This window comes from Lipophrys pholis (assembly GCF_963383615.2).
Source record: "Lipophrys pholis genome assembly, chromosome: 15".
Taxonomy (NCBI): Eukaryota; Metazoa; Chordata; class Actinopteri; order Blenniiformes; family Blenniidae; genus Lipophrys; species Lipophrys pholis.
This window is the reverse complement of record NC_137642.1, coordinates 22,706,878-22,729,598: the sequence shown is the minus strand read 5'-3', so window position 1 is coordinate 22,729,598 and position 22,721 is coordinate 22,706,878. Positions and strand designations below refer to the sequence as shown.

Sequence of the window (22,721 nt, the reverse complement as noted above, 5' to 3'; positions counted from 1 at the left end):
ACAGGATAGATTAAATGCAGAGGAATAATTTCTTTAAGCGGATCAATAAAAAGTAATTTAACTTTTGGAACCAGTGGAATAAACTTGAACGCCACATCTGAAAGTACAAACAGTGATGCTGCTCACTCACCGATACTTTACACATTTATGTTCTGATGTCAATTTATTAAACTTTGAGTTGCGGGGGACTGGAGCTGGTCCCAGCTGACATTAGACTAAAGACCAGTTTCCCACAGACATGTCACCTTTTTATCAAAGGACAAATGAGAGTCATCAGTTTACCCCAAATACTTGCTTTTTGTTAGGAAAGTTCTGCACATGGACTACATGCAAACTCCACACAGAAAAGCCCCTAAGCCCAGCATCGAACAAAGCATTTTCTCACAGTTTAAAAACTGAGGTCCACTGACACTTTATGTAGACTCTGATGATAATGCATAATTTTGACAAAGATATAAAACACTTAATGCCTGTGGTGGAGTGCTGATCTGGCTCACGAGGTGCCAGCTCTTTGAGCAACAGGCTCCAAATTGAAAAAAATGTCCAGCATATAATATCAAATAACTTTTTAGGAGTAAAAATATCAATAGCTGTAACAAAATCACCAACAGATACTTGGGGTTAGGTTGAAAGCAGGGCCCAAGATAACAAAATGGCTTATTTTTTAGTTTTAAGTCGACAAAAACAAATTTTTGAAGAGATGTTTTACTTTTTCATAGATAGATAGATAGATAGATAGATAGATAGATAGATAGATAGATAGATAGATAGATTTTATTTATTCCAGAAGAAATGTCGTTGCTCCACACAGAATAGAACACACATAATCAAATAGAAGTCGAAATCTCACTTTTTGTTGGTTTTCATGCCTCTATTTTTATATTTTTACCGTTTTTATCTGTACTTTTATTGATTGGTTTTAAGATGCACAGATAGATTGGCACTTTTTTTTATTTCGTTGTACACTTTAACGATGGCAATAAAGATTCTATTCTATACTATCTATTCAGAAAGGCAGAATAATAGACGGATAGATCGCAGCTTTACATAGTTTACTAACTTGTCTTAACACGAGGAAGCCCTCCAACAGGAAGGGGAACACGTAAAGTGTGCAGTGCGCACTTTATACACATGTGACTGTATGAAAGTGTGTTATTGTCCTGCAGCTTTAGGATCATTGAGGGGCCACTGGGCCCAGTGGAGGGTCTCTCGGCCCGCCTGCCGGGGGTCCTGCTGCTTCCTGCCGCGGCTCCAGGACCCGGAGCTTCAAGTCCTGGCACTCGGATGACGTGGCTGAAGGTTGCGGACGCCGCGCCGACACCGTTCCTGAGCTCACCGCTTTCGCACGTCGTTCTCCACGCCGACTGGAGCTCCGCGGTCACGTGGTCCGCATCGGCCAATCCGAGGCGCGTACGATGAGCGCTCGCGCAGCGTTCTACGCCGTATGCGTACGAGAGCATCCCTAAAACTGCCTCTGTCATACAACCAGGAAGAAGGTGGGATAGCCTTCCGAAGCTAACTGCCCCAATCTCTGCTCACTTTCTCCGAAAATCATGGGATCCTCCCGGTGGAAGGTGGCGGCGGTGGCGCTCCTCGCCATAGTGGGCTCTTTCTCACCTGCCGACGCAGACGAACACGACCACACGGTGAGGCGGCGTTTGGAAGAGGCCGATTGAGAAAAAAAAAAAAAGGGGGAGCCTTGAAAAATAATGGACGTTTGTGCTCAGTCTTAACCTGCTGCTATCTGGAGCCGCGACGGCTAGCCGCACGCCAGAAAGCCCCGTCGGGGGACATGACAGGGGGCTGGCGGCTCGGCCCAGCCGGCTCTGCGGCGACATACGGCGGTTTATCAGACCGATACGTGTAGGATTTCTCGGTGAAGTTGTCTCCACTTTATCGGCCTAAGTGCTTACGGCTAACGCTGCTGCTAGCTCGTTAGCACGGCGGAAACTGCTCTCAAGTTAGCAGCCAGCTAGCAGCAGAAGAGTTCTGCGAGCTGCTTCAAAAGCCCCCCGAGAGACGGATTCTGTGGGAAATCGTCTAGTGAAACACGGGTTAAAGCTTTCCAGAGCACCAGATGTGTTTGAATGTCACTCCATGGCCCTCCGGTTACAGTTGGTTAGCCTAGTAATGAGGTGAATTACACTGCTGCCTCCACGTAATCCAGGATGGCTGCACCAACTTCCTCCTCTTGCAACACGGATGCAGTGATCATCTAATGTTTTCCTGGGGTAATTAGGTATTTTGCACCGGGGCTTTGTGCAATAGGTGCAGTGGTAGATGTCACTATGTTATAAACTCCTGCATCAGTCTGATAGGGAGTTATGGATGTTTTGCTGAAACACAATAATGTTTGTGATCTTACTATGAGAAGAGTGAAGGTCCGTAATGTTTATTTTACTAAACGTTGATGAGTCATATTAGACTTTGCTGGCCTCCCACGTTCCCTGTGATTGATACGACACGTTTGTTTGCATGGATTTGACTGCAATTTCAATTTGAATAGGATGTAACAGCCCTATTAATGTCAATGTTAACCCCTGCTGGACCTGTGTTATTACCATGATTATAGACATAGATTCAGAGTGACCCAGAGCTCACCAGTCCAGATTCAGCATTTCATCTGAGCCTGTCAATATAAAACCAGCCAGACTTGCCAAACTGGTGCATGTAATTCAAGACAATATATTCGACCTTTTAAGGATATTTTTTTTGTTTCTTTGTTTCCTACAGTACACAGACAAGGAGGAGGTAGTTTTATGGATGAACACGGTGGGGCCTTACCACAATCGACAGGAGACATACAAGTATTTCTCGTTGCCCTTCTGCGCGGGCTCCAAGAAGACCATCAGTCACTACCATGAAACCCTCGGAGAAGCTCTGCAGGGAGTGGAGCTGGAATTCAGCGGCTTAGACATAAAGTTCAAAGGTATTTTACTGACTCTTGTTCAGCTCGTGCAAAGCAACATGACCAGTAGTGTACTAACTTGTCATGCAACTCAGAATGCAGAGGTCTGAGCTTTTTTTTTCCTTTCTGATGAAACTGTGCTTTTGATTCGTGCAGAGGAGGTCATGCAGACGACATACTGTGAAATTGATTTGGACAAAGCCAAGAGGGACGCCTTTGTGTATGCCATCAAGAATCACTACTGGTACCAAATGTACATAGATGACCTGCCCATCTGGGGTAAGTGAAACCATTTTTCTATTAAAAACAACCTGTTGCTCTGCAGCCTTGAGATCCTTGTGGTATTACTGCAGTATTTATTTTTCCATCTAACCTTGTCTTCGGTTTTGCCTCAGTTAGAAAGTATACTACCAGCCATTACGCTGATCACAAAGGTTATTCCAGCTGCGTCCTGGTCTTATCTGAGTGTTTGAAAAGTTAACCTGTGTATTCATGATTGACCTGCCTTGTAACAATATCCTGTACTGTGTGTCAGCCAGCACAGTAAAAGGCACTGCAGTGTACACCTATGGGCAATCAAGCAGATTTTGTCCCGAGTCTATGGAATTTAACCGTGTGCTGGTTAATCAGCTATTAAAGTTGACCATGAGTCATCATATTGCACAGTAAAGTGCTGACTGAATGTTTTATATGAGGATTAAATGCATCCAACAAAACTCTCATTTAGATATTTTTCTAAAATGTACATGCCAGTCTTTCATAACTTCTGCACTGTTGAACCTGTAGTTGTATGACTTCCATTTCCTATTTCAAATCGAATGTTCAGTGAGAAGGATATTTATAGCTCAGGATCATTGCTGGTTCTTGAGAGTGATCAGAGTTAGCAGTTTGTATAGTGGTGCCACTCCCAAAGCTGCTCAAACATCCCTGTGTAAGATAATGCTGTTGGTGGATTGCCTGTGTTTATTTAGATATTCCTCAGGATTATATGTTGCACTCGAAGATACTTACAATGTGTCCACAAGGCAATCAATTGATATAGAGGTAACCACTGTGGCGCCACTCAAAAAAGAAAAACTCTTTAAAAAAAAATCTATGTACAAACTCGTGAATTTATCAGCTCAACCAAAGCTAGTGGTTTGTGTCTGACTGCCACCAATGGTAAATTGCACTTACTGCGAAGTCTCGCCAGTGTCAACAACCACCAACTAACCAGGCTGATTAATAAAGCCGGTTTAAAACTATAATTGTAACTTATTTCACAAACATGCAGTAATTTAGAATAATTGCTGAGCTCCTGCAAACAATTTTTTATTTTTGAAATGCTGGTCACAACGCAGCATTTCAAGAAAGTTGCATGAAAGACACAAAGTTCATTGGGTGGAAAACAGGGCTGTACAGTAATTTTTCAGAATTCTGGCCTGTTGGCACCAGGTGTGGTTATATGTCTTGTCGATCTAGTGTAGCAGAGCTCCATCTGATCAGCTAATATGTCGACGAATATGCTGCCATGCAGAGCATGAATGAAAATGCATGGAGACATCACATGTGTTGCAGTTGAGTCAGTCTTATGTCCTACGTATATTCATGTTCAATGATGCACATAGTGAGCAGCACTGTGGGAAGTAATCCATTGTGCCTTTTATGTGGACTGTGATCAGTTTCTCCAGTTTGCTCATAATTTCAGTCAAACAGGTCCAATCTTGTCAGAAAAATGTTAAGGTGGTTCAGTTGGATTGGAAGTTATTCAGATTACTGATGGTCCATGTTCTTGGAAGTCGCTGGTGTAAAGTCATTAATGACTATTGAGGTTCCACTTCTTCTCAACTCCTGACTTGTTCTTCAAATCTTGACCCACGCAGAAGATGTGTACATAAAATAAAAGCAGCAGGTAACCTGCAGATTGTAAAAAGTGTTTTCACTTTCATTCCCTTCACGATAAACCTGCTAGCTGTGATAGCGTGCGGTTCAACCCTGGCGCGTGCATCGTATCTCTGTCTGCCCGCCTGCTTCGTCCATTTCAGGGTCCCTGGGCGCCTGAGAGATTCACATTATTTAGTTATCATGTTCTAACATGGGGAAGTTATTTAGAGGCTAATCTTTGAGTTTGTGTTAACCGTTGCGGAATCAACGCAGAGACGCTCCCTGTGGCAGGGAAGCAGATTGAGGACTTGTGTGAACCATATTTTTCCTGTAATTTTATTGTTACAATATGTGTAACCTCGTGGGAAATAAGAGTGGATTTATATATAGACGGCTTCAGTGCTGAAGTATCTTTGGAGGCCAACCAGCAGTTTAGGATCACTGGAGTTTGCTTCTGTTTGGGATTCTGTGACCCACACACTTGGATTATAAATTTTTTACCTGAAAGCACTGAAAGTATGAAGCCGAATAGAGGACTACGACACAGTTAAACACTTTCTAAATTTAAAACTTGTTACTGTACAATCTTCTGAGTTGAATAGTCTTCAAGACGATGGCTGTCAACACAAACTGGCTGTAAAGCTTAAGGACTTAAGCGTTCCAGAGAGTCTCTGTAGTTTCATCAGACTGTTTGTTAGATAAGTAAAAGCCTCAGACCTTGAGTCTGATGTTTGGCGTTTGATGCTGTAACATGTTGGGACTGTGTCGACCACAGACCTTTCCAAACCAAAAGCACAGATTATAGGATGAGTGTTACGAGAGTTTTAAATCCCAAGGATTCCAGAGGAACTGTCTTTTGCAATTTCCTGAAGCGCCAGGGATGAACTTTGACTCTGGATGAAGTTCATTAATCCTCTGAAGTGCACGATCTTGCTCTTATTTTGAAGGGATTGTTGGCGAGGCCGATGAAAACGGCGAGGATCATTACCTGTGGACGTACAAGAAACTGGAGATAGGCTTCAACGGCAACAGAATCGTCGACGTGAATCTCACCAGTGAAGGGAAAGTCAGACTTGTGCCGAACACGAGAATCTCAATGTCTTACTCTGTGAGTATTGATCTGTTTGTTTCTTTTGAGCGATGCCCGCCACGAACTGCGATTTTAACAACGCTATATGTTCACAGCCAGCCACGCTGAACAACATGGTGTTTTCTGTGTGCAGTGACATCTCTGTTTGTGTTGAAAATTGCAAGTGATCCTTTCTTGTCGCAGGTCAAGTGGAAGAAGTCGGACGTGAAGTTTGAGGACAGGTTTGACAAGTACCTGGATCCGTCCTTCTTTCAGCACAGGGTGAGTTCAGCGTCTGGTCTTCATGCACGACAATCAGCAGCTTGCGGTTGCAGCACTCAAGTTTTTTTTTTTCAGAAGGAACAAGTCTTTCTCTGTGCCCAATGTGATGGAGTTGACCAAATCAAGAACTTTGTGCTGACGCTACAACTCTTCCTGCTATTATGGCAGAGAGCCAGCTGTGCTTTTTCTTCTGAGATGATTTTCAGAGTGAATTTTTGGAGTTTGACAGTCTGTTAATGAAAACTGATTTTTCTCCACTATGGCTGGACATCCTCAGAGACTTTAACAATCGACGTCTGCGGCGTCTGTGGTTTCAGTTGTACACTGTAAACATTTTATCCACTTCCAAAATCTACTTTGTTGAGAAAGGGTTCTTCTCCAGTGTGTCCCTGCCATAAAATCTTTAAAAACATTGTTATCTGAAGAGGTGTTGATTTACTGACTGTTGGTTTTAGATTCACTGGTTCTCCATCTTCAACTCCTTCATGATGGTCATCTTCCTGGTGGGCCTGGTGTCCATGATCCTCATGAGGACGCTCAGAAAGGATTACGCCAGATACAGCAAAGAGGAGGAAATGGATGACATGGTAAGTTTGTACTTGAATATGTGTTATTTGCAGAAATATATGAAAGATCTGGGTCATCCCGTATGAACTGTGCTTCTCAACTATATTTTTCCCCCCCTGGGGTTTTCCCATATTTCCTTTTTAAGATGCTCTTCAGACTTGCTCTGTGATCTCTGATTTTATGAAGCATTACAGCGAATCCAAACACTGAACACATCCACTTTCACAAACATAAAAAAAACCGGAACCTTCCAAATCAAAGCAAATCGCAGTTTCCCAGCTACACTCTAGATTTTAGAAAGTATGTTAAGGTTTTCTTTTGGCATGTGCAAATCTGATTCTGACTAACTTCAGAGCAGGCCGAGTGTTGTGACTCTGCAACCTGTAATCTCTGCCACCTTTCAAATAAATATTTAACAAAAAACGATTTGGGATCAACATATTTCTTTATATAATTCATTGTCTAAAACATATACAAAATACAGATAGACACAAAAGAAATATAAAAAAAAAAATACTAATCTATATATAATTAAATCCATATTTTATGAAAATACATTTACACAAAATAAATTATCTATATTCAAGTATACACAGACCTATACATGCACACATAACTGGCTATATTTAATTAACCATGTCTGAAAAGGAGGTAGGAAGAAGTAAAACATATTAAATTCGGCCCCTTCTATGTTCAATGATCAAATTTTATAATTAAGTGTGTATTGTGTAAGTATAAGAACAAAAAGGTATACTTCTTTAAAGCTATAAATGTTTTTACGATGGTGAAACCTCCATAGTGCTGAATCTCACAAACGACATAAACTGCAGAATTTTCACTGTAGCGGTTCGGGACATTTCCATCTTCACAATGAAAACAAGTTAAGCAGATCTTTGATTGATCTTTGACCTGAATCGATCCGTCGGTGGTGTTTTTGGATCAAACTGTGGGTTTCCTCCAACAGGACCGAGACCTGGGAGACGAATACGGGTGGAAGCAGGTGCACGGAGACGTTTTCAGACCGTCGAGCCACCCGCTCATCTTCTCCTCACTCATCGGCTCCGGCTGCCAGATCTTCTCCGTCTCCCTCATCGTCATCATCGTCGCCATGGTGGAGGACCTATACACAGAGTAAGAGCGTGTTCAGAGCGTGGTGGTGCTCCAGCGCAGAGGTGGAGCCGAGTGTAGGAAATACAGTTTATTAAAGGGGAAAGAAGCCCCAACACGTGAAGAAGTGGCCTTCGCCCGGTTCAACATGGCTGATTTTTCCTTCTCTGCAGGAGAGGCTCCATGCTGAGCACAGCCATTTTTGTGTATGCTGCAACTTCGCCCGTTAATGGCTACTTCGGGGGGAGTTTGTATGCAAAACAAGGAGGTAATAAATCGGATCTCACATTTGCTGTGCCATTTCATTTCAGAAGCCATTAAGTTGCTCATGTTGTGATTTTTGTGCGTACATCACAGGCAGGAGATGGATTAAACAAATGTTCATTGGGGCCTTTATGATCCCGGCCATGGTGTGTGGGACTGCCTTCTTCATCAACTTTATTGCCATCTACTACCACGCCTCCAGAGCCATCCCCTTCGGCACCATGGTGGGTTTCTACACCGCAACGCTTCTTTTAAAAGTCAACTTCTTGCAGTTTGTCTGTGTGCCACTGTGGAGGGAACTTAACCATTTACTGAGTGTTGCATTGAAAACCAGGTATTTCCACGAGGTAACTTGCAGGATTTTAAAGATGGGCTCAATACAGAGTTTATATAGATGTTTCTTCAATACATTTTATCTTACTTTCACTGCACAGAAATCCAGGTCCAGTCTCGTTTCAGGCGACTCCTCGCAATGGGCTCTTTTAGCTGTGAATTTAAGAGTTTGAATTGTTGCAAGTTGATCCCTGAAGTTGCACCATCTGTTGTCGGTCCCGCATCCACAATCGGAGGATTTGGAGGTATTTCAAAATGCAGAATATCTACAAAAGTTTAAAACACTGGAGACTGGTGGTATTTTCACACGTGACCAGAAAATGCGAGTGTGATCGGTATTCATCTGAGGGGCCAGTGTGTGGTGTCGGATAATCAAGAAGTAGACAAAGAGGAGACTAGGTCTGCTGGTCTTAAAATGAATAAACATAAGCAAACTGATAATAGACGGTGTGAGATAATGATTGATATTTATGTTGTTTTATTGAACAGAGTGAGCGTCACAACTGCGGTCGTTTTGAGTCCACTCAGATTTTAGCCTCGTTAGATTGTGGAGATTTAAGAAGTTTGATGACAATTCTAACTGCCGGATCTTTTATTGGCTTGAGTCAGAGATCAATTTAATTCACACAAACTTCAGCAAATGAGGGAAATGCTATTGGATGGATTCTTTGAACCAGTATAACTATATAGTATGTTCTATAAAGAGAAAAATAACATCTCAATTAGAGCCCATCCTAATTAGGGCTGATAAAAATTCTGATATCTGGGAATAAAAATAATCTTATTAATCCAAAATATGATGTGGCAGTAAACCTCTGGGTTTATAAAAAATAATCAGACATTTAAAAATACATTAGTAAATAGACGAAAAGATAGACTCTTAAAACTAATATTTCAATGCAAAGAGAAACCATGTTGTGTTTTTCAATCTCACATTTCAGGAAAATCTCAGCCCCGGTTAACATTGGCTCAGTCGACCAACTTTGGGCAGATCACCGATAATTCCCTAATAGCTGTAATTGCTGGGGTCCTAATCCAAATATTGTTCCACCTTCTTTACCAGGGGTGTCAAACATGAGGCCCGTGGACCAAAACCAAGAGGCTCCAATCCGGCTAAACCATCAAGCAAATTGTGAAAATGTCAAAGAAAACATGGGGTTTTAAGCGAATTTCTTTAGAGTAGTGAACACAACACTGAGATGTCGGTGATGCTGCGATGAAAACGAACGACGTCGTTGCTATCACACCAGCCTCAAAGCCATGCCATCAGGGGGAGCTTGTAAATAAGGCGAGAGTACTAACCACTACTACAGCTCAAGAACATTCATTCATTCATTTATTTATCAGGGACAGTGCAATATACATAGAAAAAATCTGATGTGTTGCAAACGGAGTATTTAGCTCGACACTAATTTGCAACTCTTGTCCCTGGAAGGGCTTTTCAGAGGGTAAAAGAGGAAACAACAGTACATACAACACCAAGATACATCAGACAAACAGAAATACACAGAGTAAATATCTGATTCACAATTATCTGTTGTCATAAAACACATTCCCTCCCTCCCTCCCTCAATCATTCACTGGGGTAGGACACATTCCCTCTCTCCTTCCTTCCTTCCTTCACTACAGTAAAAACATTTAACAACACAACACACACACACCTTATGTTTTCTACCTTTATTTGGTGACTTCTGTGCGTTTGCTGCTGGGATTCTTCGTCGTCATTTATTTTACTGACATTTAAAAGTTACTGTTAATTGGTTCTTTGCATTTTTGCGAAGTTTTCTGGTATTTCATTTCATCACTGCCACAAGTGGTGGAATTATAGTGCCGGTAATCCGTCATGTGAGGAGTTGTTTCTACGTCGTTAAAATATCCTTTTTGTTTGCTGCAGAAAACTCTGGAATGTGTTTTTAATCGTTGTTCAGTATTGGTTTCCTAAATCAGGGGCTCTGCTTTTTTTTTTTTTTTTTTTTTTTTTTAAAGCAAACAGGATCAAAATGTCAGTGTGAACAAAGACCCAGCACACGTGGATTTACAGTTTTCTAAAGTTGAGATAAAGTCTGCATTTAAAGTTATTCTTTCAGCCCACAGAGGCTTTCTACACCAACAGCTGCTTGTAATTAGTAGAAAGAGGAGTTTGTTTGGCTCTAGTCAACAGCGGATCAATCATAATTGTTAAGTCAGCATCCTGAAGTGGAGCCTCGCTTCTGTTGCATCTGCCAAGAGGGGGGGGGGGGGATTTGTGGCAGTTTGCCTTTTTTTTAAATTTATTTATTTTTTGTTTCTCTGGACAAACCTGAAGGTCATCAGATAATAACCAGCGTATCCATTTCTTATCCTTCTAATTTAATAAGCAAAGAGGTCTTAACCCAGGATCACTATGAGCATTAATAACGATGGAGATACGGCGCCTCCGAAAACGGATTCCTCACTTTATTAAATGTCATTGAGCTCCAGGAGAGTGTTTCTGGAACACGGTCAAAGGACATTACAAACAAGTCGGGGGATGGCTGTAAAATGAGTCACTCTCGTCTTTTCTGCAGGTTGCCGTCTGCTGCATCTGCTTCTTCGTCATCCTGCCGCTGAACCTGGTGGGAACTATTCTGGGGAGGAATCTGTCCGGCCAGCCCAACTTCCCCTGCCGAGTGAACGCCGTGCCGCGGCCCATCCCGGAGAAGAAATGGTAGGTGGTGGCGAGGATGCGACCATTTGATTCGATCGTGCAAATGACAACAACTAAATCTTAGACTAAACAGGGATTCTCGCTCTCTTTAATGCTAAATGTCAAACCATGTATATATATATGTGTACACACACATAAGAAAACGCTGCAGGAGCCCAGGTGGAAACCAGCAGCCACTCTTCCAGCACCCAAAAAAAAAAAGAGATGAGATGGAGACACAACAGAAAGAGACTGTTCCTACCAATGGAAACTGGTCCAGCAGGAGAAAGGACCTAAAACTGCTCAAACCTGTTGGTCCTGTCAGTGTGCAGGATGCAGAGGAGTGACACAGCGCCCTCTGGTGGGGTCCAACCATCTTTTGCACTTGATTTAAATAATTCATGACATCTCAAAACTAGGCTGCACAGCGAGTAAATCTCGGTTTGATTCTCAGTTGGAGTCCTCCCGATGCGAAGTTTGCATGTTTGCATGCAGGTTTTCTCCCACTCATGGCGTTACACAGTTGTAACACGACCTGCACTGAGCGGGGTGATAACAATGGGAGATCAAACAATGACAGAAATACAAAGCCAACAGGTATAATTACAATAAATGGAGAGGAAAAAGTCACGGGCAATAACATCCCATGATACTTTGCGCTACCCGCTGACCGCTACCATCTACTGCAGTTATTTCCTCAGATCGCCTCCGTGCTCCACTCACTCCCTATGTGTTGAATGTCCAGGTTTATGGAGCCGGCTGTCATCGTCTGCCTCGGAGGGATCCTTCCGTTCGGTTCCATTTTCATCGAAATGTGAGTTGATGCTGTGAAAATCAGTGAGGCGTCGGCGATCAGTGGCGGCTCATCCACATGTTTCCCGTCCTCGTTTTCCCAGGTACTTCATCTTCACGTCGTTCTGGGCCTACAAGATCTACTACGTGTACGGCTTCATGATGCTGGTCCTGGTCATCCTGTGCATCGTGACGGTGTGCGTCACCATCGTGTGCACGTACTTCCTGCTCAACGCCGAGGACTACAGATGGTGAGCCGACACTTTCCGCCGTGCGGCGCTGGAACAGTTTACATGTTAAAAATCCTCACCTCAGGTTTTGTGCTTGATCTGCAGGCAATGGACAAGCTTCCTCTCTGCTGCGTCCACTGCTGTTTATGTTTACATGTACTCTTTTTACTACTATTTCTTCAAAACTAAGTAAGTAGAAGTCTGTTCGTAGACTCCAATATGAGAAGATTCAGTCGGTGAGGGTTGTAACGCGGGGTCCTACCCGTGTTGTTTTCCTTACAGGATGTACGGGCTTTTCCAGACATCTTTCTACTTTGGCTACATGGCTGTGTTCAGCACCGCTCTCGGGATCATGTGTGGTGAGTCTGGACTCAAATAAATTTAAAAAAATTTTTTTAATTCCTGGGACATGTAAACCCCATCGACTGTTGTTTTGTTATAAAACCAACAAGTGTTGAAGAGTTTGGGTCTCATGAGATGGAATTTCTGTCATTTTCTACTGTTTTTATGTGATGTGGCATTTACCTCTTCAGTTTTACTCAAGTTCCCCGCACCACCCCCCTCGCCCCTTTTAGTGTAGTTGGCGCCTCCAAAATGCTATATTTGGTTTAGTTTATAGACAATTTTCATTTAAATGTCAGCCAGGGCTGCGAACAAGGCTTCTTTTTTCTTTTTTTTTTAAATAAAGAGCGACAAGTCTTGCTGTCTGACATCAGCTGATAAAAACAAACTCGGCAGTGAATGTCCCGAAAACAATTTAAAACACAAACACAGCTGTCATTGAAGAGGCTTCAAACTACAATTGACTGGTGAAAATATCCCGTTCCATCAAGGACGGCCATTATTCAGACGGATAGGCTGGAGGAGGGCTGGGCAGTAGATTGATATTTAACAAATGTATTGATGTATAATTGACAAAAAACATTGCGAATACCAATGGGGGGGGGTACATGCAAAACTGCATTTTAAAAGAAAGCAAAAATGGTTTAAACGGCTAAAATGTCAAAATAATGTACGAATAATGTCGCAAAAGAAGAGTGAAACCCGGGTGATAATGGAATGTTTAGCAATAGAATGTTTACCTGGATTGTGATTGAAACTTCATAAATGCAACTTAAGGTGCCGTTTTTCCATAACCATATTTGTAACGTTTTTGCTTTGTACGTCTCGTCTTCCCGGGCTGCTATATTTTGCAGGTATAGAAGTGTTTCTCCCTGACCTTTATGGGAAGCCCTCGCCAGTAATCGCTCCGTCCTGCGATGACGTAACGTCACTCACACGTCTCCTTTTGTCTTCCCAGGCGCCGTGGGATACATGGGAACAAGTGCCTTTGTGAGGAAGATCTACACAAATGTGAAAATTGACTAGGAGCGAGCGAGCGAGCCAAACAGGGATGTTTAATGGATTTGCCTACGTGTACCCTGAGAGACGACGGGCACAAGTCATTCTTTATTCTACTTTTCTTTCTTGCAAAGAGATTGAGAGAAATCTCGCTTTGTACTATGTAGGTTTGTTTTTTCTCGATTTTCTTTCCGATTGAATTTCGACGCCGCAGCTTAAAGCCGACAGGAGGAAGTCTGCGGGAGAGATCTCACTCACCGGGTTCTGTTTTTATCAGTTGCTTTCAAACAAAACGTTGGGTGAATATTTAAGGCCGCCATGGCTTCTCCTTCCTTTCCAACCCGAGACCAGAGAACATAAATGTTTATGGATGGAACAGCGTAGCTCTCTTCAGTGAAGAGGCCTAAAGTGTGTTGAAAGCCTTTGTTCTGTTCTGCCAGGATATCGGAGGGTTTGTGGTCCGTGTCTGTGTTCCGATTTCTCTTTTGTATCCTTGACGTTACTCGATTTGTTGTCGCCACACAGCACAGTAGTTTCTTTTCACTCCCACCGGAAAAAAAAAGAAAGAAGTCTCCACTGGATAATCATTCCCCCAATTTGGACGATTCCCGGTTCCAGTAGCAATCCATCCAGTCCTGCTGTAGTTTACTGTACAGACCGGAGCAGCAGCTAAGGTACTGCAGCAACAGATTTTTAAATGGATGTTTGGTGTGATCCCATTTCCCCGTTGAGTCTTATGTTCTCCTAAATGTTTGGGTTTGAATGAAGTCTACTTGTAAAGATAATATATGGATGGGGGGGGAGTGTATATAACCTTAATGTACCTTTAGATGTAGATCCCGGATGTATTTTCGTTGTACAGATTTACTACAGGGTGTTTTTTTTAAACGAATCTTTGATTTAAAGCAAAAAAAAAAAAAAAAGGATTTTGTTTTTTTGTTTGGTGCTTGGGGTGGGGCTGCTGGCGCTGTTACATCTTGCCTGAAATTGCATGAAGTTTTCATCCGACCATTGATTCTTTTCTGTCGGTAGTTCGGTTTTTATTTCTCAATCTGGAAATGCAACGATGCACATTTTTGACCCGCTTATGTCTTGATTTGATTCCACATATGATTTAAAGCTTTAAAAAAAAAAAAGAAAAAGGCTCTACATCTTCTGGTTAGCCACTTCCCCCTCACTTTCCGTTGCCTAACCTGGAACCATATTTGTGAATGTCGGAAGGAACGAGGCAGTCGTCGCTTTGTTCCTGCGAAAACATACTGTACAAAGTGAAGTTTATGTACACTTAAAACTAGATGTTTTCATAACCACACAGTGCTGCAGAGTGTTTCCAACGCTCCCCCCCCCCCCATTTAATGTAAATACAGTATGTACCCTTGTATGAGAAGTGGCAATGCCTTTTCTTTTTTCTCATTTCCAGTTCTCCCCCACTGAAGTTCATTTCTGGCACCTCATGTTGTGTACCAATGTCTGACGGACATTTTGAACCTGCATATTAACTTGCTGTAAAAAGAGAAAATAAACATGTTTATGTACAGGGGTTATTAGGTGTGCTTCTGACTTTGACAGTAAATATTGGATGGAGTGGCCGGCAGAGTAACTTAACTTAATCAGTGGGTTTATCATCAATCAGCCTGAGGAGCACTTCACTATCTGCCACATTCATCAAGGAGAAGAGCTGTCGCGTAGAAATAATATATTTATTGCATTCAGCTTGTGGGAGTAAGTACATCTACACTGGAAGAGATCACTTTATTTTTGTGTTAAAGCAAGTGTTGAAAGCTTAGTTGACTTTTTCGAAGTACTCCTTGGATCCCTCCGGGGTCGGTTTGATCTGAAAAGCAAAGATACGCAAGATTTAACTTACAATCGCATCTCCAGTAAACATTTAACCGCCAGAGGAAATTAGTTCAGAGGTGAGGAGTTTAAGTTGTGCGTTCAATCTCAAAACCTTTGAGAAGGAAGTTAGTTTGAATAAGATATAAAACAATGTTTGCATTCATTCTCAAAAAGAGTGCAATAGCAGCTCTCGTGGAAACACTTGGTCACTGCAGCTGTTGGGAGACTGACTGACTAACATTATTTTTCTTCACTGAGGTTCAGTACACGTGACGGCGTTTCGAGTGAAAAGGCATCGTTTTTACATTTGTTTCAGAAAAGTTTGGCGTTTACGCAACTGTTCTGAAAATGATGTTGCTGTCATGTTGGGCCACTAGTGGGTGCTTTTTGTTTTTCTAATGAAACCACACACGCATGCACAGAGAACAATACACTCTGGAACACGGACATTCACATGAACAGATGAACCAAGTTGGATGTTATTACGTTGACTAAACAATAAAACTACCAAGTCCCAGGAGAATGTGGACTGGGAGTCGTGACACTCTGGAGGAAAACAAAGTAAAATCCATACAAACCAATAAATAAATATACGCAGACGAACACATAACCTTCTCGCCCAACTTGGTTGGTGAAGGTAGTCATGGTGTTTCATGCAGCTCTGCGCCACTTTCCGAGAAGAAGCCAACAACAGATCAGCCAGTTACAGCGTTACTCACCGTCGGGGACTCGGGGGTCCAGCTCGCCGGACACACCTCCCCGTGAGTTTCCACAAACTGGAAGGCCTTGACCAAGCGCAGGGTCTCCTCCACGCATCGGCCCACCGGCAGGTCGTTCACGCTCATGTGCTTCACCACGCCGTGCGGATCGATGATGAACAGACCCCTGGAGGACGATACGACGGTCGGTCAGAAAGATCAGGACGACATGAGAAACGAAGAAAAGTAGAGGAAAGACAGTCACCTGAGTGCGATGCCGGGACCGTCCAGCAGCACGCCGTAGTCCCTGGAGATCTGCTTGTTGAGGTCCGACAGCAGCGGGATGTGGATGCTTCCCAGCCCTCCCACCTGGACAAACATCCCGAAATGGAATCTGAAATACTGCTGCAGCAATAACTACACTCTAAACTCATTCATATTTTTACAGCAGCCATTAAAGGGGTCAGTCAGTTATTGAGGCTTCCTGAAAGTCCAACGCCAAAGCAAATGAACCTTGAACCGTGTGTGTGTGTTACTGATTAATCCGTCCAGGATGTGTGTCTACCTTCCGTGGCGTGTTGATCCAGGCCAGGTGGGTGAAGTGAGAGTCCACGGACACGCCCACTACCTCACAGTTCACGTCGTGGAACTCGCTGGCCTTGTCGCTGAATGAGATGATCTCTGTTGGACACACGAAGGTGCTGCGGCGCCGCAGCCACGAGGGGAACGTTAGGAATCACGACGAGGAAACTGAAAATACGTGAACAAGCGAGTGTCTCCGCGACTTACAAATCCAGCGGGTAGAAGAAGAGAACCAGATATTTGCCCTTGAAGTCGTCGAGACTCATCTCCTTGAACTCTCCGTTGAGGACGGCGGTCGCCTTAAACGCAGGAGCGGGCTGAGTGACGGCGGCGGCCCATCTGGACGCTCCTGATGAGGAAAAAAGTCAACCTTTAATTCATTCAGCAGGATAAGAAGCCGTGAAGAGAGCAACAGCCTTTTTCTTTTATGTATTAATGAGTGTGAGAGGAGCAGCGCTGCCTTGTAATCTCCTAATGAGACCATCATGACACGGGAATAAAAACAAGCCAAATCATTCAGGGCTTGTTTATTCAAGCCAAGGATCCAGCCACGAGGACTCATACTGATGAATCCTTATCTAAAGTGAAGATAATGTGGAACTACGAGCTCATTTTTTACCGACAACACAACCTACACGTTCAATATTTTAGTGATAAATCTCCACTGATGCGATCTCGGGATTCCTTGTCGTACATTTTGGGACAAAGCGAAGCAATTAATCAAAGCGAGGGCATCTGTTGAACTGAGGCTGAGCGCTCACACCATGTCGGTGTTATTAATGCACATTACTTTAAAGTCGCAGTTACCCGTGGTCACTAAACCCTTATATTTACATCGTGGCCTGAGGGTGAACATGTGTACAAGCACATGCCTGGAAATGTTCACATGTAATGCAATTTATTACTAAATGTATTCGGGATTATATGAAATTTCTTTATAGAGAAAAAAAAAGGCACAATCTTGAATCCTGTTTCTCATCATAACAGGCAAAATCTTCTTGCATGTTTTCACAAATTCATCCTGGGCTGGCTTTAACGGTTTTAACTCGGCGACAATCACCATGTGCCGTCAACTGCTGTTGAGCTTCGGGCCTCAGTATCACGTTACGACCTTTATTCTTACCAGAACAGAGCAACAAAGCTTTCTGTTTTAACTGATTGACGCTATTCTCTTTGTTTGAACGTGACAACGACCAGTTTGTTGTAGTAGGATTAATAGACACACCGGTAGAGAAGCAGCATCTCTGCAGTGCAGGTGCAGCGAGGACTCTGGCAGCTCCATGATGGCCGGCGGCGGCTACTTTCAGCCCTGCAGCTGCAACCCTTACCTAAACAAACGGAAATAAAAACTTACACAATGAATAAAAAGGGGAATGTAAGAAAACAAATCCACTGAGATACATGGACAACGTGTGTGTGTGTGTGTGTGTGTGTGTGTGTGTGTGTGTGTGTGTGTGTGCGTGCGTGCGTGTGCGTGTGCGTGTGACTTCCCCATGTGAGAGCCTATGAAGCCCCATTCACACAACACTTTTTTCGTTTTCATTTCAGAAACATTTCTCATTTACACGGCAACGTTCTGAAAACAATGTCCGTTTACACGGAAACGGCAAGGACGCTTAAAACGACGTAGTTTTAGCATGTCAGGCCACAACTTGGTGCTGTTTGTTTGTTTTTGTAATAAAGTTGGGATTGTTATTACGGTGACTGACAATTCTAAAACTACCAAATCCGAGGAGAATGTGGACCGGGAGTCGTGACTCTCTGAGGCGAACATTGTTGTCATCTACGGAGCATGTGCAGAAGAACCGTTTACTGCAGCCGCGGTGTCGCAGCTCTTCCACCATCTCCACGGAGGCGGAGCCCGAGCATTTTTAGAAAGTGTTGTTTTTCACCCGTTTCCATGGAGACGAAGCCCGAGCATTTTCAGGAAGTTCCACCTTGGGAGCAGTTTTTTCTAAAAGTTACATTTTCAGTGTCTCCGAGCACCGACACTCAAAACGCAACACGTTTTTTTTTTTACCTTTTCACTTGAAGTCGTTGGCGTGTGAACAAGCCTTCAGTCTCCAGAAGTGTTTTTTGTATCTATATCAACTCTTATCACCCAGGAATTGTGCTCTCCTAGTTTGAACTTTAATGACTTTTTCTCTCAACTGTTTTGTTTGTGATTCTGGCTGAACGGAGCCATAGTAAATAAAGAGATTATCAATAGTGGTAATAAGCGAACGGGAAACTCGATGAGTGCGGTTTTAAAGCATAAGATTGAAGGGCGGTTCGGCCTGTGATGGAAACGCTGAAGGGTTTGTCCTTCGTTAGTTTTCTTTCACTCCAGTATCTAGTGAGAGAAAGGACACGTTGAAGCCTGATGCAAATTAGCGAGGCTTGTTTAAGAAACCTTGACAAGTGCTGGTGAAATGGTGTTTTGACGCACTTGACACTTTTGGAGGACTTTTTTTTTTTTTCAGGCTGAATAAAACTTGTGCTGTTCTCTATTCAGGAGATTCGGGGCCCGTTTTCAAGTGAAAACACTAAACCTTTGTCGTGTTTTGGGTGTGGGTTTAAGCGACAATGGTGCTCAGAGCCACTGAAAACTGAACTTTTGGAATTGTCTCCCAAGGTGGGACTTTTCAAAAAACACTCAGATAGAGGAAATGCTGCTAACGTTACATTATCAGGTTAATAGTTCTTGTACTTAAGATATCATATAATACACACCACAAACGATTAATACGTGAGCTGCTTTCAACTGTTTCTCTTCCTCCAACATATTTTGGAGTTACTGAGGGAAACTTGTCCTCTTGTCATGCTGCCATTCCAACGCAAAGAAAAGTGGTTTATTTTTACAGACATTCAGCACTTTCCTGAGACATTAAAAAAGGACTTTCAGGGACACTTGCGTTGGGATGAAAAGTAATGCTGCACTGCTGTCTGGAGGTCAAACGGTCGGCCACAGGGCACCACACCCCAAACTCTGATATCACAGCAGGCGGTCTTAAAACGGACTGCCGTTACAGGCACACAGAAGACCACAGTCTTCCATGGTTTTTTGTTGTCTTCCTACTCAAACACAAATTAATTAAAATTAGTGATAAAACAAAATCTTTGCAAACTTTTCAAATGCCACCTTTTATTGCTATAAACTCATGTGGAACAGTTAGTCTTATCTTATTTATGCGTTTCCCCTGGTCTCAGGATGTTGCATCATATTTTAAACTGCTTGTTTTAATAACTGGCTGTTGTGGCGGGGAAGACTTTGTATGAGGCCTTTGGTGTTTGTTCTTCTCCTGCACAGAACGTCGACCTAGAATAACTATAAAGTACCACATTAAGTTGCAAACCGTCAGCACTGAAACTGGCAGGTGCATTGCAGTTTTCCACCAAATATAATTAGTCTGGAGCCGTAAAACATGCAAATGATCTGAAATGATAAAAAGCCTAAAAATTACATTCATAATATTTAATAGTTACAATTTTACATTGCGATTTTTTTTTACTTCAACAGATAATTTAAGCAATGTTTCATCTTTGTTTTTCATGGATTTCATAATCCCCCCGCCACTTTGTAAAATAGTAAATCTACCGGCTCCATTTGAACTTCCTGTTTGTGTTCCTGCTCCCACACTGTTAATATAAGCAGTGCAGATAAGAATCTTTAAACTGCTCTGAATAAGGCTCGAGTCCCTTACAAACAGGACTTTCCTTCCACCTGTATAGTCAGGATTTGACAAACCCATCCACACGGTCAGTTCTTATGTTGAAAGGTAGCCCTGACCTTGAATTAAAGAGTCTATTTTGAGCCATGTGCGTCTCACAGAGCGGCCGCGGGCCTCAGGTTGGCAGCGCGCTGTCTACGCGACACGCGCGAGCGGACAGCGGCTGCGTACAGCCGCTTGTCTACATGCCGGTGCAGCAGGAGCGGAGGAGACACACGGCGCGGACAGGACGGCTAAACGTTACAAGATATACAAGTTTCACTCACAGAGGTCCCGAGGAGTCTACCCACGGTGGCTGCCATCTTTGCGTCACTGGAGGGCGGGGCCTGCGTTCTGCTGCGTCATTTACGCGCTGACGTAATGCAACGTATTCAAAACATTATTATTCAATCCGTGGTTACTTCACTAACATTACATTTTAAGGATAAAATTAACTAAAATAAAGATGAAAAGCAGTAACCAGGAGTTATTTTAGGCTTAGGCGTGCTGCCTTCAGGTGTCCATCACTCCCACAAAACTCAAGTACAAAGCATGCTGCTAATTATAATAATATATAAAAGAATAATAATAACTAATTAATAAAGCTGCAAGCAACATTGAACTGGTCCTCGTACACCCACGCATGCTGGAACGTGGTGCATGTTGACATTTGATAAACGTCAGAGTGCAATGGAAATGTGGACCAACTATTAAGTGACAAAAATGTCAAAATTCCACAGACACCCCAGAGCTAAAGTCACTGTTGTTATGCAAATGAGCCGGTGTGAGGTTTGGGGGCTTTTCCACAAGAAAGAACCAGGTGCTAGTTCGGAGCCAGGGCCAGACTTAGCACCAGTTCTTTGTCTTTCCACTGCCAAAGCCCCGGCCAAACAGGGGCTAAACTGGTGCTACGCTGGCCCCACTTCGTTGCTGGGCCAAAGAGGAGCCAGTCTGGGGCCCGACGCGTCATCAGCTGGGGGCGGAGTTATCGCTGGAGTTATCGCTATCTAAAAGGCCGAAGCGAGACTGTACCGGTTTTCTGAAAACTACAGCGAACACGGAGCCCAAGAGTGGTTATAGAGAAAAAATAAATAAATATCTGCGTGGGAACGATATACTAAGTCGCTCCCTGAAGTTAATAATACGAGGGAACGGGATTATTTAATTCACGTTCGCGGAGCCGCCGCTCTCGAGAGCGCTGCCATGCTCCTCCGCTGTCAGTCAGCTACGTCACATATAATTTAGAAGCAGTTTTCCATTGTCGTTTGTTTTTCACACTTTTCATGGAAACATTATTATAACTAACGTCACGTCCAGGTCTTGTTTCGCGTTCTGACCGCAGGCTGAGGCGCTGCAGACGCTGCGCAGTGCAGTGTGCGGCTGCATTGCGCTCCGCTCTGAGACGCTCCAATATTATTTACTTTTGGTTCATCAGCAACTAAAAAACAAACTACTGTAAATGAAAGCTTGGATTTTATAGGCATAAAATGAGCCTTTTAACGGTGCTTCATGTGAAAGAGAATTTTAATCAGTGTGTTTACGTAGGTTGCCATTGGAAACAGCTTTTAGAGCTTTGTTCTATCATCCTACACCTCCATTCTTCTCCGATGTTGAAGCATTTGATTCAGACACACCCAGAAATAAAGTGAAAGGAGCAGAAATTCACAATGTAATGCCCAAATGTTGAAAAATAAGCCCCAAACTCATACATGTGTTATTTTTTTTCTCCTCAATGGCCACTCCGGGGCTCCGGACTAAAACATGACGGATGTGAAAAAACACCAATAGAAACAAGAAGTGACGTAAGAGACAGTCCGTCTCCTTGTACCTGGATGAGCGCTGTAAGTGCGAAATTGTTGAAATCAGTGATGTATCACGTTTTGGAGTGACGCAACGACGTCGTTCTCACTTGGCTCCGCTAACGGTGGAAAAAGAACCAGTTCTTTGGTGGTGCTCATTTAAGAACTGGCTCTGGCACCGGCTCTGAACTAGCTCCTGGTTCTTTTTGGTGGGTAGCCTGTCTGCCGCTTACAGGACACAGCTGGCCATGGGTCTCTCTGTCAAAACGTGATCTTTCCTGTTGCCAGCAGGAGGCACTATATCTGTGAATGGATATTGATCAGGGGAGCTCTTTGATCAAGCATGTAAAGTTTTAGGCCCATTGCAACATGTAGAGCAGAGTTACATATCACTTCCTGTTTCATGGCGAACCAACAGATTTTCTGTGCAAGAATTTTGATACCCTTTTCATCGAGAAGGACTGTTGTAAATAGAGGCCCACTTTTAGGTCTCTTGGACTTACCCTGTCGGAGTTCAACACGAGAATTTTACAGTTAACGGCAAATGGCAGACTTCATGTTAGGTTATGGGTGTCGCGACATTTTTGTGTGTCCTGATGGGCTTCATATCCCTAACAACAAAGTTTGGGGCCGTGGTATATGAAAATGTAAATCCTTAAGCTTCCTCTTATGTGGCGCTGTGACTATGAAAAT

General features: G+C 43.2%; 2 protein-coding genes across 2 annotated transcripts; one reads left to right on the top strand and one right to left on the bottom strand.

The window, feature by feature from the left end:
* The first annotated feature begins 1,113 nt into the window (after positions 1–1,113).
* Positions 1,114–14,638, top strand: tm9sf3 (transmembrane 9 superfamily member 3). Its single transcript, XM_080481481.1, has 15 exons — positions 1,114–1,646; positions 2,734–2,929; positions 3,065–3,187; positions 5,719–5,879; positions 6,045–6,122; positions 6,578–6,709; positions 7,654–7,820; positions 7,970–8,064; positions 8,154–8,284; positions 10,940–11,079; positions 11,804–11,872; positions 11,955–12,101; positions 12,186–12,269; positions 12,363–12,439; positions 13,381–14,638. Exons 1-15 carry the CDS (start codon positions 1,554–1,556, stop codon positions 13,446–13,448), a joined length of 1,761 nt encoding a protein of 586 aa, XP_080337607.1. The 5' UTR covers positions 1,114–1,553; the 3' UTR covers positions 13,449–14,638.
* Positions 14,639–14,786: 148 nt separating this feature from the next.
* prdx3 (peroxiredoxin 3) lies at positions 14,787–20,609 on the bottom strand. The gene is made up of 7 exons (XM_080481482.1): positions 20,517–20,609; positions 17,766–17,868; positions 16,748–16,889; positions 16,524–16,659; positions 16,224–16,327; positions 15,980–16,145; positions 14,787–15,255 (listed from the first exon to the last, which is right to left on the bottom strand). The coding sequence occupies exons 1-7, from the start codon at positions 20,550–20,552 to the stop codon at positions 15,205–15,207; spliced, it is 738 nt and encodes a 245-aa protein (XP_080337608.1). The 5' UTR covers positions 20,553–20,609; the 3' UTR covers positions 14,787–15,204.
* Positions 20,610–22,721: the final 2,112 nt, after the last annotated feature.

Excerpts from the sequence above, each read along its gene's own strand:
- tm9sf3 (XM_080481481.1), top strand. The coding sequence starts at position 1,554 with ATGGGATCCTCCCGGTGGAAGGTGGCGGCGGTGGCGCTCCTCGCCATA. Across the intron at positions 7,821-7,969 it reads GTGGAGGACCTATACACAGA|GAGAGGCTCCATGCTGAGCA; the intron begins GTAAGAGCGTGT and ends CCTTCTCTGCAG. Across the intron at positions 12,440-13,380 it reads CGCTCTCGGGATCATGTGTG|GCGCCGTGGGATACATGGGA; the intron begins GTGAGTCTGGAC and ends TTGTCTTCCCAG.
- prdx3 (XM_080481482.1), bottom strand. The coding sequence starts at position 20,552 with ATGGCAGCCACCGTGGGTAGACTCCTCGGGACCTCT. Across the intron at positions 16,890-17,765 it reads GAGATGCTGCTTCTCTACCG|GAGCGTCCAGATGGGCCGCC; the intron begins GTGTGTCTATTA and ends TTTCCTCATCAG. Across the intron at positions 16,146-16,223 it reads GGTCCCGGCATCGCACTCAG|GGGTCTGTTCATCATCGATC; the intron begins GTGACTGTCTTT and ends ATCGTCCTCCAG.